Below are 15808 nucleotides of genomic sequence, written 5' to 3' on the forward strand. Positions count from 1 at the left end.
TATTAATCAGAAAATATTTGTCAATTTTATTATTCTTTCAGTATCTACAGTATAAACACTTGATAAATATATACGTTAACTCATTAAAAATATAAACGTCAATTTAAACTCTGACACGAGTCTAGATAGATAAGATTTGATTTTCTAATCCTCGCATCGCATTCCACGTAAAATTTCTCTATTCGAGAAAATCACGTTGCCGAAAAGCCTTTGAAAATCGAAGACCAAACGCGAACAATGCGCCGTGCGACCTCGAACGTTCGATAAGAAACTTGTAATGCCATTCTTTGAAGAGATCAGACGGACCTCGACAAGCGACGTTCATTGTCGGTGGCGGCTAATCGTAAGCGTTTTCCGACTCGCGTTTCCAAGAAGTACGTAATGTTTCTCCCGTGCAACGACTGTGATTACGTTCGATGGTATCACGCCATTATGTAGTTTCGCTGTAAATAATCCTCGCTGTGGTGTAGGAACTTACGACCAGGCACCGGCTAATAACGCGTCAGCTCGAAAAGGAACACGGCGTAATGACATTAGCAACAAGATTGCCACTTTTCACTGATAATTCTTTAATCAAAATGTACCTGTGGACGATTTGCTCGTATTGCATAACGTTCGCGATTATACGGTTGGATCGGTAAGAATGTTTTTCGATCGACTGCAATTTTTTTTTTTTATTACTTAGCTTCGTGAAACTCTTGTGAGAGTTATATAGCTATACATGAATTTAATAGTTTACAAGAATGATTATAGGTGGTGCGAATAACTTAAATTTGTAAGTTACATTTCTTAAGAAAACGGTAAACATGAATACACGCTGCAATATTTGCTTTCATGAGGAAGCTTTCATGCAATATTTGCCTTCTTTTCTAAGTCTTTCTATAAGTTCGATTCTCTGAGTTTCGTAGAGAGGGCATTAAAAAACAATGTGATTTAGATCCTGCTTCTCGGCGTTACAATTACATCTGGCGCAATTAACTATGCCAACGCGAGACAGGGAAGCAGCAAGATTGTAGTGGTTGGATCTGCAACGGTTGATTGTAGTGGTAAGCTCACGTGTGAGTTTTTTTGCCCCGGAACCACGGTTTGTTAAATTTTGTATAAAAGAATTCAAAATATTCTTTTCCTTTTTCCTTCCCTTGTTCTTTAATGAGCCTTGTGGTGTTTGAAATACAGTCTCGTTTTAATATTTCTCTAAAGTCTGTCATTGGAATGTTAATATTTTTATCGGAATGCTCGATAGTAGCAGATTTGGCCAATGCATCAGCTCTTTCGTTACCCCAAATACCTGAGTGTGATGGAATCCAAATAAATTCTACATGGCTATCACTTACAGTTCTTAGTCTAAATTCATTGTATTTTTTTTTTGGCTTTGAGGATGTAAGGGTTAATTCTTATGTCTATTTTCGGGTATTGGAGGCAAAGGAGAGCACTGAGAGAATCAGATAGGATTGTATAATTATGTTCCGTGTTAAGAAGTGTTAAATCTAGAGCATCAAACCGACTGCAATTGTTCGGCGATGCTAAAATACAATTGTTCTAGCAAAGTGGATGGCAATTTTTAATATATTCGCTGGACGAGGACGACGTCGATTTAATTAAAATAGGAAGTATCGATTGCGTCTAACGCGCTTGCTCTAACTTCTCTTGCTGGTTGAACCAAAGATTCGTTTGCTTAATCTTTTCGGTAAGGTCTGCAGTATTTTTGCGCGTTTCGTTCGCTGAACTGTAGAAACGAAGAAAATTGAAATTAAAATAAAGATTTCGATTTTCGATAGAGACATTGATAGATAAATGTGAAGTGAAATTTTGACGTAATAAGTAGATTCGTAAACTTTATATTAGTGAACTTAATGATAAAAGCGTATATACAGGGTGTTCGGCCACCCTTGAGAAAAATTTTAATGGGAGATTCTAGAGGCCAAAATAAGACGAAAATCAAGAATACCAATTTGTTGATGGCGGCTTTGTCAAAAAGTTATTAACGTTTGAAGTTCTGCCTGTACTGAATTTTTTTCTAGAAAGTGGGTGGGATTTCGGAGTTAGATCTATTCACCAAAAATTATTGTAATTCATCCCCGCAGCCGAAAATAATTTTTCCATAACGATTTGAAATTTTTGAATTTTTTTGAAAAATTTAAGCATCTACTACCCCTATCGTTTTTCTTAAAAATTTGTTTTTCATTTTTAATAAACTTGTTTGACGCTCCACAGAAAAGTTGTTTAATACTTTTTTGTAGGTACCCATGGGCTCTGCTTCAGAAAAAAATTTCAATTTGATATCTTTACTACTGTAGGAGTTATGGCCGTTCGAAAATTGGAGCAGTTTTACGGAGTTTTTCTCACTTTACGGTGTCAAGGAACAACTTTTTCATTATTTTTAGAATTTCTACATATTCTCCACTAAAATACGCGTTGTTTGTATTTTGAAAAATTAAAATCCTCCAGTCCGTTCAGGAGTTATGACATTTTAAAGATTTGCTTTAACTTTGAGGGGAGGATTTCTGGCTTCGCATTAGATTTTTTTTTCTTTCTCGAAAGAGCGTAGAATTTCGGGTTATGTCTGTTCACCGAAAATGATTGTAATTAACCCACGCAACCGAAAATAATTTTTTTAGAATGATTTGAAATTTTTTAATTTAAATTTTTAATAACTTTTTAATGAAGCCTCAGTCAAGAAATTGAGATTCTTAATTTTCATCTTATTTTGGCCTCTAGAATCCCCCATTAAAATTTTTTCCAGTGGTGGCGGAACACCCTGTATTGATAATAGAGACCTTAATAATTCGACTTATCACTAGTGTATTATGACACAAACTTTAAATTGAAAATTACAAAAGAAATTGTATTACACAATTTAGACTGTTTCAAAGGATTTTCTGTTGGAATTATCAAGGTTATTAATAACCTTTAAAACTGGAACTACAGTAGTCCCTTGGTTATCCAATCTGGATAAGGGATGAGGGGTTGGGTAATCGAGAGGGTCGGAAAATCGGGAATTTTTTTATTTTAAGTCAATTGGTAGGTATAAATAGATATATCAGCATAATACCTTATGTAATGTATATTTAACAAGTTGACACCATGCCTGTTTTTCACTTACAAAAAGGCATTCGACATTTGTTTGAATTTTAATCTCAAAATGGTGTACTTTCAATTTTATAGCATTCTTAAAATACTAATATTAAAAAATTATGGGTATTAGAGATCATTCATTATAAGCGTTTAAAAGAAAGCTTGAAATACCAGTCACCAATAATCACCGTGGCAATCAACGTGTAAATAACATTTCGTGAATATTTGTCGAGTTGAATTTTTTTACGAAAACGAGAATACAAAAAATGATGACGATACTGTTTTAGAAACTTTTATTCTTCTTTTTATATACATAGTGTATAATTTTTATTTTTCTCTTATTACAATTGTTTCACTGGCAGCTTGTAACACTGACTACAAAGCAAGTTGGTAAACAGTTTAACAATAGATTTACGGACTGAGCCAATTTGACTCATTTAGAATTTGGTTGCTATACAGGGTGTACAATTACCCATGGGAAAAATTTTAACGGGGAATCTAGAGGCCAACATAAGATGAAAATCAAGAATACCAATTTGTTGATGGAGGCTTCGTTAAAAAGTTATTAACAATTAAATTCAACAATTTCAAATCGTCTTGGAAAAATTATTTTTAGTTGCAGAGGACAATTACAATCATTTTTGGTCAATAGACATACCACCGAAATCTTGCGCATTTTCGAGAAAAAAATTCGAGTAAGTGCTGAAAGTTTTGGGTGAAAAAAAAGACTTTCGAATCGTCTTGGAAAAATTATTTTTAGTTGCAGGGATCAATTACAATCATTTTTAGTCAACAGACATACCCCCGAAATCCTACTCAGATTCGAGAAAAAAATTCCTTACCGAAAATATAATTTCTGGCCAAAAATGTCTGCCCGAATTTTCATGCGAATCTTTAAAACGTCATAACTTCTGAACGGATAGGACGATTTTAATGTTCAAAAAGCCAAACGCCGCGTATTTTAGTGTAGAATACGTAGCAATTATAAAAATATTCGAAAAGTTGTTCCTTGACTCCGCAAAATGAGAAAAACCCCATAAAAATGGTTCAATTTTCAAACAGCCATAACTCCTACAATTGTAAATATATTTCAATGAAACTTTTTTCTGAAGTAGAGCTCATAGGTACCAACAAAAAAGTATTAGACAACTTTTCTGTGGTGTGTAAAACAAAATTACTAAAAATCAAAAACGAATTTTTAAGAAAAATCCACAGGGGGTAGATGCTTAAATTTTTCGACGAAAAAAAAAATTTTTAATTAATTCTGAAAAAATTATTTTCGGTTGCGGGGATCAATTACAATCATTTTTGGTGAATAGACATACCTCCGAGATCCTACCCACTTTCCAGAAAGAAATTCGAGGTGTGAAATTTTTCGACGGAAAATAAAAATTTCAAATCTTTTTGGAAAAATTATTTTCTGTTGCGGGGGTCAATTACAATCATTTTTGGTGGATAGACATACCCCCGAAATCTTGCGCATTTTCGAGAAAAAAATTCAGTACGGATGAAACTTTAAACGTTAATAACTTTTTAACGAAGTCTTCATCAATAAATTGGTATTCTTGATTTTCGTCTTATTTTGGCCTCTAGAATCCCCCATTAAAATTTTTCCCAGGGGTGGCTGATCACCCTGTATATTAAAATTGACGATGAGGCGTGACGAACCTGACCAATCGGCTGATGTCCCTGGTCGGGGGTTGGATTTCCGAAATCCGCCTAGTCCAGGTGGCCGCCCACCAGTCGGGGTGCAAACTGGACCCCTCCGAAAAATAGAAATTTCCCAGCACCCGACTGGGGACCGTTCTCAGGTACCAAGGCCGTTAATCGACCGAGCGACTAGTTGGAAGGTTTATGACACGTCAGTCGCTATTGAGAATGATGGAGCAGGGCCCTGCTACGAGTTGTATTGTAATAATTTTGTAATGATTCTTTAGGGCCCTGACTCCTCGTTTAGCTGTAACTATTAACAAGCGAATTGGAATGAGCTATCCTCAAAAATAGCGGCATTTACAAGCGACCGTATCGTAAGCCTCGCCAAGTTCCTAACACGAGCCATGTAGGGTGACCCGTAAACGCGACAGGAATTTAATTAAACAGCGTTAATCGTTCCCATCGATACTACCGTAGCCGTGTAAACCTTTCACACTAACTGTATGTTCTATTCCAGACCTAGGGAACCCATTCTTCCCTGGTGGTCCTGAATTGTGGCACCATCCACTGGCGTACTCTACCGCTGGCGAATTACCCGGCACGCTGCAACATGCGACGCTGGTCCATCAGGCGTTACATCCTCAGGTCCCCGTACGTTCCTATCTTTGACTATCTGCAGACAAAGCTCTGGAGCCGCCGACGAGCGCCCCGATGCACGTTAGTGATACATGATCGTTATACTCGATTACTATACGATACAACTAGAAGGTAGACATGCACGTAGAGAATACGAGACCAGCCTCGACCGATCGACCTGGCTCGATAACGGGGGTTACTTGTTCAAACACCAGAACGTTCAGGCTGTTTCTCCTTTGGAATTCAAAACCGTGAAAATCCGCGGCACGCGCATCATTTTTAACCGTCTACCACTATTTAGTACATTAAAAAACTTTAGTCGTACGTTTTGATCTATGCAAACATTTTAGTCCTTTTTCTGAGCGTTCGTATACAGAGTGTTCGGTCATCCCTGGGAAAAATTGTAATGGGAGATTTTAGAGACCAAAATAAAACGAAAATCAAGAATATCAATTTTTTGATTGAGGCTTCGTTAAAAAGTTATTAACAGAATTAAATTAAAAAATTTCAAATCGTTCTAAAAAAATATTTTCGGTTGCGGGGGTTAATTACAATCATTTTTGGTGAATAGACCTACCCCCAAAATCCTACGCACTTTCGAGAAAAAAATTCATTACTGAAAATATAATGTCTGACCAGTGGCCATGAATATACTACTTCAAAAAAAAAAATATCAAATCGTTCTAAAAAAATATTTTCGGTTGCGGGGGTTAATTACAATCATTTTTTATTAATAGACATACCTTCGAAATCCTACTCACTTTCCAGAAAAAAATTGTAGGCATGAAATTTTTCGACAAAATTAGAAAATTTCAAATCATTCTAGAAAAATTATTTCTAGTTGTGGGGGTCAATTACAATCATTTTTGGTTAATAAACATACCTCCGAAATCCTACTCACTTTCGAGAAAAAAATTCATTACTGAAAATATAATATCCAAAAAAATTATCCTGAAATTTCATGCGTATGTTTAAAATATCATAACTTCTGGACGGATTGGACGATTTTAAAGATTCAAAATGAAAACAACACGTATTTTGGTGAAGAATATGTAGAAATTCCAAGAATATTCGAAAAATTGTTTCTCAACCTCGTAAAGTGAGAAAACCCCCATAAAAGTGGTACAATTTTCAAACGACCATAACTCCTACAATAGTGAATATATTTCAATGAAATTTTGGAGAGAAGCAGAGCTCTTGGGTATCTACAAAAAAGTATTAAACAATATTTCTGTACAGCCTCAAACAAATTCATTAAAAATGAAAAACGGATTTTCAATCAAAATCGACAAGGGGGTATTTTTTTCGACAAAATTAAAAAATTTCAAATCATTCTAGAAAAATTATTTCTAGTTGTGGGGGTCAATTACAATCATTTTTGGTTAATAAACATACCTCCGAAATCCTACTCACTTTCGAGAAAAAAATTCATTACTGAAAATATAATATCCAAAAAAATTATCCTGAAATTTCATGTGTATGTTTAAAATATCATAACTTCTGGACGGATTGGACGATTTTAAAGATTCAAAATGAAAACAACACGTATTTTGGTGAAGAATATGTAGAAAATCCAAGAATATTCGAAAAATTGTTTCTCAACCTCGTAAAGTGAGAAAACCCCCATAAAAGTGGTACAATTTTCAAACGACCATAACTCCTACAATAGTGAATATATTTCAATGAAATTTTGGAGAGAAGCAGAGCTCATGGGTATCTACAAAAAAGTATTAAACAATATTTCTGTACAGCCTCAAACAAATTCATTAAAAATAAAAAACGGATTTTCAATCAAAATCGACAAGGGGGTATTTTTTTCGACAAAATTAAAAAATTTCAAATCATTCTAGCAAAATTATTTCTAGTTGCGGGGGTCAATTACAATCATTTTTGGTGAATAGACATACCCTAGAAATCCTACACATTTTCGAGAAAAGAATTCAAGTAGTTGGACAAATTGCTGTTCTACTGGCGGAACTTCGAACGTTAATAACTTTTTAACGAAGCTTCATTCAAGAAATTGATATTCTTGATTTTCGTCTTATTTTGCCCTCTAGAATCTCCTATTAAAATTTTTCCCAGGGGTGGCCGAACACCCTGTATAATTTTATCGAATCATCGCGACGGTTTCATTAAAATGTTGTTGTTCTTTTAATTGGGATTTATATTTATTGCATCAACCAAATTCAACATAAATTACTAACGAATAATATTTGTGTTCTGTAACTTTAAATGTTGAATCTTAAACCCGTTAAATTGATAGCTTCCGTGAATTTAACATTAACGATTAACGGATAAATAGTTTATTTTCAATTTGATGTTCGAAATTGTCATCTTGAAATCAAGTATCTTTTGTCAAATCATCCTATTTTTGTCAAAAAAGAAGAAGAATGAAGAAAGAAAATCGTTTCTATATTTTTTCGCTTGAATTTTCCAATTTTCAGTGTATCTCGAATTATAAAGTCGAATCAATGTTTTAAATGGAGATTTGTAATTTATTTACATACGTCGTGTGAAGTCAGAAAACGTACAATGAGAAACTTGTACAGTGAGTAAAGAGATTAAATCAAATCAAAATTTGATATTGATCTGAAAGATTTTCTAATTGTATTTTATTTTATTTATTTTTTATGTCAAAACCATAAATGCGTACGTTAGATGAATGTACTCTAAACTCGATTATGAATGTGAGTTATTGTTTAATTGAACAATGCCAGAACTTCGAATTACATATTCATGGTTCTGCCATAAGAGAAACGATATAGTTCACTACTAAACTGTCCAAAGTGGCTACATCTCAGAAACAGAAATTACACAAACCTAAATTTATTATCACTATTTCTCAGTTTTAAATTGTAAAATACTATATTCTAAAAGCTTCGAACATACAATTAGAATTATTTTGATCTCGTCTTACCACTTGTCAATAAAAAATTCCCATCGATCTTTACACGTGCCACGATTTTCACCGCTCAATATTAAAACAAACTACGAATTTTGAACAGCGTGAAATTGTAGAATTTAAATCTATAACAGACGTGTTTATTCTGTACCTGGAAAACACGTTAACTGTAACGTGGTATTCGAACAAATTACCCTCGAAGACGAAACATTGATCAAACAGAGGAATCCTGAGATTTCGCGAAACTCGGTCCTAATGTAATAAGTTTATAAACTGACGGAGAAATTGCAGACTGGAGCCGAAGGCACGAAATTTCTGTAACTTAAGAAACACACGGTCGGGAAACTTCGTGTTATTTGATTGCACGTAACGATTCCAATTTTAAGATCGTTAAAGTTTCCAAAAGCAAATCACGCTCGCGAGTTAATTATTGCGACCATAATTTCGTTCGTAAATAAAAATATACCGTTTTTTTTTTTGTGTTTCGTTGTATTTTCCGGCGCGCTCGAGCGCTCTGCATCGTTCGATGTTAGAACGATCAGAACGGTGTGGTACTGCCGGGTACGAATTCACCAAACAGGAGCTATTGATTTTTAATATCGTCTAGCCCTGTGCCAGGTTCACGCGGGTACCTATCACGCACTATCGCGAAGGATATCACCTAGTGAAATCAAGTTCAGTATACAATACTAACGAATATCAAACGATTCAACTTCGAGCGTGTCTATTTTCATTGCTCATTTATGCAATTTTAATAATATACAGGGTGTTCGGCCACCCCTGGGAAAAATTTTAATAGGGGATTCTAGAGGCCAAAATAAGACGAAAATCAAGAATACCAATTTGTTGATGGAGGCTTCATTAAAAAGTTATTAACGTCTAAAGTTCCACCCGTACTGAATTTTTTTTTCGAAAATGTAGAGGATTTCGGGGGTATGTCTATTCACCAAAAATGATTGTAATTGCCCCCCGCAACCGAAAATAATTTTTTCAAAACGATTCTAAATTTTTTTTTCCGTCGAAAAATTTCTATACCTTCTTAATTTATTTTCTAGAAAGTGGGAAGAATTTCGAAGGTATGTCTATTCACAAAAAATGATTGTAATTAACCCCTGGAAACGAAAATAATTTTTCCAAAACGATTTGAAATTTTTTTATCACCTAATTAGATTTTCAGTAATGAATTTTTTTCTCGAAAATGCGTAGGATTTCGAGGATATGTGTATTCACAAAAAATGATTATAATTGATCCCCGCGACCGATAACAATTTTTCTAGAATGATTTGAAACTTTTTAATTTCGGGGAAATATTTCAGCACCTACCCACAGTCGATTTTTCTTAAATATTCATTTCTGATTTTTATTAATTTGTTTGACGCTGTACGGAAATATTGTGTAGTACTTTTTTGTAGGTACCCATGAGCTCTATTTCATGAATAAATTTCAATGAAATATACTCACTATTGTAGGTGTTATGGTCGTTTGAAAATTGGACCATTTTTATGGGGATTTTTATATCTTACTAGGTTAAGGAATAACTTTTCGAACATTCTTAGAATTTCTAAATATTCTTCATCAAAATACCCATTGTTTGTATTTTGAAACACTAAAACTCTTCAACCCGTCCAGAAGTTATGATTTTTTGTATGTAGGAATGAAGTTTCGGGTAAACATTTCTGGCTAAACATTATATTTTTGGTAAGGAATTTTTTTCTCGAGAATGCGTAGGATTTCGGGGGTATGTCTATTCACAAAAAATGATTATAATTGATCCCCGCGACCGATAACAATTTTTCCAGAATGATTTCAAACTTTTTAATTTCGACGAAAAATTTCAGCACCTACCCCCAGTCGATTTTTCTTAAAAATTCGTTTCTGATTTTTATTAATTTATTTGACGCTGTTACGGAAATATTGTGTAGTACTTTTTTGTAGGTATCTATGATCTCTACTTCCAAACGAAATTTCAATGAAATCCATTGACTATTGTATGAGTTATGGTCGTTTGAAAATTAGACCATTTTTATGGGAATTTTTATATCTTACGGGGTTAAGGAACAACTTTTCGAACATTCTTGAAATTTTAAAATCTCTCCTACCAAAATACGCATTGATTGCATTGTGAAATATTAAAATTTTCCAATGTGTCCAGAAGTTATGATGTTTTAAAAATATGATTGAAAAGGAACTTTCAGGCCACAAATTATATTTTCAGTAATGAATTTTTTTTCTCGAAAGTGCGTAGGATTTCGGGGGTATGTCTATTGACCAAAAATGATTGTAATTGACCCTTCTAGCCAAAAATAATTTTTTCAGAACGATTTGAAATTTTTCTTTTTCGCCAAAAAATTTAGGCACCTACCCCCTGTCGATTTTTCGTAAAAATTCGTTTTTCATTTTTAGTAATATTGTTTGAAGCCCTACAGAAAAATTTTCTAATACTTTTTTGTAGGTACCCATGAGCTCTACTTCAGAAAAAAGTTTCATTGCAATATATTCACTATTGTAAGAGTTATTACTGTTTGAAAATTGAACCAGTTTTAGGGGATTTTTCTCACTTTACGGCGTCAAGAAATAGCTTTTTCAATATTGTTAAAATTTCTACATATTCTCTACTAAAATACTCGTTGATTGCTTTTTTAAACATTAAAATCCTTCAATCCGTTTAGAAGTTATGACGTTTTAAAGATATGCATGAAATTTCGAGCTACCATTTCTGGCCACACATTATATTTTCGATAAAGAATTTTTTTTCTCCAAAGTGCTTAGGATTTCGGAGTATGCGTATTCACAAAAAATGATTGCAATTAACCCCTGCAAACGAAAATAATTTTTTTAGAACGATTTGAAAAATTTTTTTTACGTCGAAAAAATTTCAATACCTACCTGATTTTTTTTCTCGAAAGTGGATAGGATTTCGGAGGTATGTGTATTCACCAAAAATGATTGCAATTGACCCCCACAACCGAAAATAATTTTTCCAGAACGGTTTGAAATTGTTGAATTTAATTGTTAATAACTTTTTAACAAAGCCTCCATCAACAAATTGGTATGCTTGATTTTCGTCTTATTTTGGCCTCTAGAATCCCTCATTAAAATTTGTCCCAGGGGTGGCCGAATACCCTGTACAGTGTGTGCGTGAGTGTGTGTTAATTAATCGTTAGTCGCTTATTGCATGAATTTTCCTTGAGGGAGTATTGCTAGATAGACTTGTCATTTTTTCGGTTCGTTTTGTAATTTTTTTTTTAATCGTAGGTAGGCTATTTTGTATCGAGATTTTTTAGATATGTTTATTTATCTTACAAGTATGTAGAGTATTTTTTTCATCCAAAAATATTAAAAATTGTGGTTGTTATAGCTTCTTGTTTAATAGCTTTTCTAAAATAGATGCTCCCATTGGCTTCCACAGAAAGGAACTAGGGAGAAGTCAGAATCTCGATAAATAAAAAAATGGTGAAACTTAAAATTCTAAATTTAGATCTTTTAGCCTTTTCTTGTGTTCAGCTTGTTAAAAAGAGAATAGTATGTAGTTCCAACGATAAAAGCGTATTTATCGAAGATTCTCTCCCAGTATGAAGTAAATTGATCCACTTGAGATATCCATAAAACTCAATTTAAAAAATAAGGTTTCTCCTGTTTCATAGTAAAGTATATACTCGCACTTACAATTTGTAAAAATTCTATATTGCTCTTGCATATTTTACAAATTATAAGCGTAGAAAGGGTAAAAAACAGAGAAAAAGTTTAAAATGCAATAGGCGAATGTATTAGAAATTATTACATCGAGATTTTGATATTGAGATATATTCAAAGAAAATATTTCTTTAAAGAACAAACTTTAAGACAATGAAATTTATTTTTTCAACCATTGAAGTTCCACGAAAAATTGCATAAATAGACATTAAGGTAAGTGTCCCCATTACGGACTCCCATTAATAACGTTTTACTTACGTTTCGTTTAAAGCCATAACAAGATAAATACGTCCTACAAAAATTGCGATTATTATACTTAAAGGTATATTATTTGTTATTTCTTTTGCTAGTACATTTATTTCTATGTAAATTAACATATGTTGAGATTTTTTCGTTTGCATAAAAATTGACGCATCCTAAAAACATAAGGTTACGTTACATTATCACTGAAAATACGAAATTCACAATAAAAATTATTATTTATATTTTATATATTAATATATTAATTATTATTTATATATTTATATAAATCCACCTAGTGATTCAGTCAAACTAACTAGAGATATACAAAAGAATGATAAAATAGAAAGAAAGCTTTATTTTCAATATAATAGTAGTAATTAGTATAAATAATTAATAAATAGTAGTCGGAAATAGGTTAAATTGTAGACGAGTGTGTGTTAATTCTAGAACAATTAGACAATTGGTTGTCGAAAGTACATAAATAAGTTTTGTAATATTATTAATTTTTATTTTTTAATATACGTATATTAATATACAGGGTGTTCGGCCAACCGTGGAAAAATTGTAATGGGAAATTCTAGAGACCAAAATAAGACGAAAATCAAGAATATCATTTCTTGACTGAGGCTCCGTTAAAAATTTATTAAAAAATTAAATTAAAAAATTTCACATCATTCAGAAAAAATTATTTTTGATTGCAAGGGGTAAATACAATCATTTTTGGTCAATACACATACCCCAGAAATCCTACCCAGTTTCGAGAAAAAAATTCGTTACCGAAAATATAATGTCTGATCACGAATGAACGATTCCCCTAAAATTTCATGTGTTTCAAATCGTTCTGAAAAAATTATTTTCTTTTGCGGAGGTCAATTGCAATCATTTTTGGTGAATAGATATATCTCCGAAATCCTACGCACTTTTCAGAAAAAAATTCAGAAAGAGGACTTTTTCAGCGAAATTGAAAAATTTCAAATCGTTCTCAAAAAATTATTTTTAGTTGCAGGAAACGATTACAATCATTTTTGGTCAATAGACATACCCCTGAAATCCTACCCACTTTCAAGAAAAAAATTCGAGAAAGTATGAAATTTCTCGACAAAATTAAAAAATTTCAAATCGTTCTGGAAAAATTATTTTCAGTTGCGGGGGTCAATTACAATAGTTTTTGGTGATTAGACCTACCCCCGAAATCCTACCCACTTTCTAGAAAAAAATTCAATACAAGGGAAACTTTAAATATTAATAACTTTTTAACGTAGCCTCCGTCAACAAATTGGTATTCTTGGATTACCCTGTATATTATTTGTAGAAAATAATAATGGCGAAGATAAAAGAAGAAGATTGAAGAAAAAAAAACAAAAATCAATATAAAAAAAAATTTAGTAATGAAATATAAAACTTAAAAATATATAATAATATTGTTGGCCATTATGGCGGTACAAATTGATCGATAAATAGTGGAAGTCGATTGAAAAAAGGGAAAACGAAATTGAATACAATTTTCACTATAATTTTCCTATAAATAGTCAAATGACACTTCATAACTAATTCAGTTATGAAACTAGTGGCTTCAATGAGTATGTTTGAATTTGAGCAAATGAATCAATTTTTTTGACGAACTTAAATTTAAAAAAATAAACAAAAGTCGAATACTTGGACGGAACTACGGTAAAAAAAACAGTTTATTTTAATTCGAGCCTGTATAGAAAGACCCCCAAGATTGACAAACATTCGTTGAATTTTATAGGAACGAGGCAGCATTCATTTCTAACTTAAAGAGGCCGCCATTTTCTTAACGGGAATAAAAATATTCCGCAGACTCCACTCGACGAGATAATGAGACGGAAACTCGGCTAAATAGAGAGTATTTCATTCGCGAAATTCGCGGTTTGCTTTCATAAGCGTTTCTATTGTGAATCATACACTGTCGAGATTTTCCTAATTCTGCCCACGATTGCAGCGACTGTCCAAAAAACTTAATATTTTAAAGACATTAATTACTTTATGCACTCGTCTCGTTCGTAAGGATTTATACGATAAAATAGTTTTGCACGTTCAGTAACTTTCTGACCGATTTACCGACTGGAAATTAAAATATTTCGACGTTGCGCGAAGTATCTTTGCGAGTTCTTATTTGTTTCTCTTCTTTCTTTAATCGAAAATTAATTCACCGTCTCGGAATCCATTTTGGACTCCGAGAAGGCGGAATCGATTTTGCAACGAACGGTGAAAGAAAATGCAGCAGTGCAGCAACACAGGATTTCCGAGACAAGTAGCGCAATACATAATTACACGGACATTACCAACGACATGTTATAACGTCAAATTACGAATTGATCGACCGTTACTGTGTTCAGTGTTGAGAATAATTCCAACATCGCGTATTATTAAAATATTGTGTGTTTCGTTGCATAATTAGTACATCGTGATATGGTGTTTGAGGTACATTTCAAATGCAAATTAATTAAGCTAGGAATATTAACTCGCCATTTACACATATGCGAGGAGAGAATTATTCGCTTCGACACACTCGAGAAAGGAATTTCTTGTTATTGAATCATTAATCGCAAGCCATGTCCGTAAAGTTGCTGTAAATTATGCTGCATTTTCATTTGACACAGTTCTCGTGTTAATTAATGCACTGCAACTCGGTCATGGACGCCGACCTTAACAGTCGTTACTATTTCAACAATTTTTTAATTATATTTTTACGGCAACATATTTGATGATATTAATATCATTGAGTGTTATGATTTTCTTTGGTGATACAAGAAACAATCGAAAATGTAAAAGTTAGCAAAAACTTGAAGTTGTCGAGTTTTGATGAAAGGATTTTACGAAGTTTAAGGGACAAAATATAGATAGAAAATTCCTCAGGGTTACTTTCTTCTAGACTTCAAACTAGATAAAATTTGTTTTGAGTGAAATTATATACTTTTCTATGTGTACTAGAAGAAATATCATAGAATCCACGAAATCAATGATGGAAGTAATGATCCCAATCCAGACAAAACTCAGATATACGTATGCAATCAAGATTATAAAATGATTTTATTGTGATAGCCAGAGATCCTAATAATTCTTTAAAGATCTTGTGAAACAGAAAAAATTAAACAATTTTATAGAGCTGTCCGAGTACTTGAAATTTAAGCCAAGACAAAGTTCATGTTTTCAAACCAGTTCAAGTATTTACTTCAAATATTCGGTCAAACTTAAGAAAATTGAATCTGTTTAAATGTTTGAACAACTTAATTGTACCTAAGTTCCATCGTTTGAAATCAATTTTAAAATAATAGGAGTATCGATTATTATAAATGATGTATATTACTGATTTTTATTACGCATTAAGGATTTTACCCTTTCTTTTATTTATGCAGCAACAATTATGTTTTAAATTCAAAGAAATTTAAAATTTAACACTAAACCTACTGCGACCGGTCAAATGACCATTTTTAAAATTTCGTTTAGAATTTGTAACACACAATATTATTTTAATGCCATTTAACTTCACGACTTTTCTTATAGTATACGTACAATGAATTTCACAATATTTACTTCTATTCTTGTTGTTTATTTTCTGAGAAAAATATGTAGTCTCTCTTG

The 15808-nt window shown here is 32.7% G+C and overlaps 1 protein-coding gene across 4 annotated transcripts in view; it reads left to right on the top strand.

The window, feature by feature from the left end:
- Window positions 1-15808, top strand: part of LOC143343449 (protein couch potato) — a 401571-nt gene that overhangs the window by 335507 nt on the left and 50256 nt on the right. For all 4 annotated transcript variants that reach the window (XR_013079967.1, XM_076768370.1, XM_076768360.1 and 1 more), the window contains exon 6: window positions 5246-5379. Coding sequence is in view for 3 of the 4 variants with exons in the window: in XM_076768370.1 (XP_076624485.1) it covers window positions 5246-5379 (134 nt within the window). In the remaining variant the exon portion in view is untranslated. The remainder of the gene's footprint in view (window positions 1-5245; window positions 5380-15808) is intronic.

This window comes from Colletes latitarsis, chromosome 1 (assembly GCF_051014445.1).
Source record: "Colletes latitarsis isolate SP2378_abdomen chromosome 1, iyColLati1, whole genome shotgun sequence".
In the NCBI taxonomy this organism is placed as follows: Eukaryota; Metazoa; Arthropoda; class Insecta; order Hymenoptera; family Colletidae; genus Colletes; species Colletes latitarsis.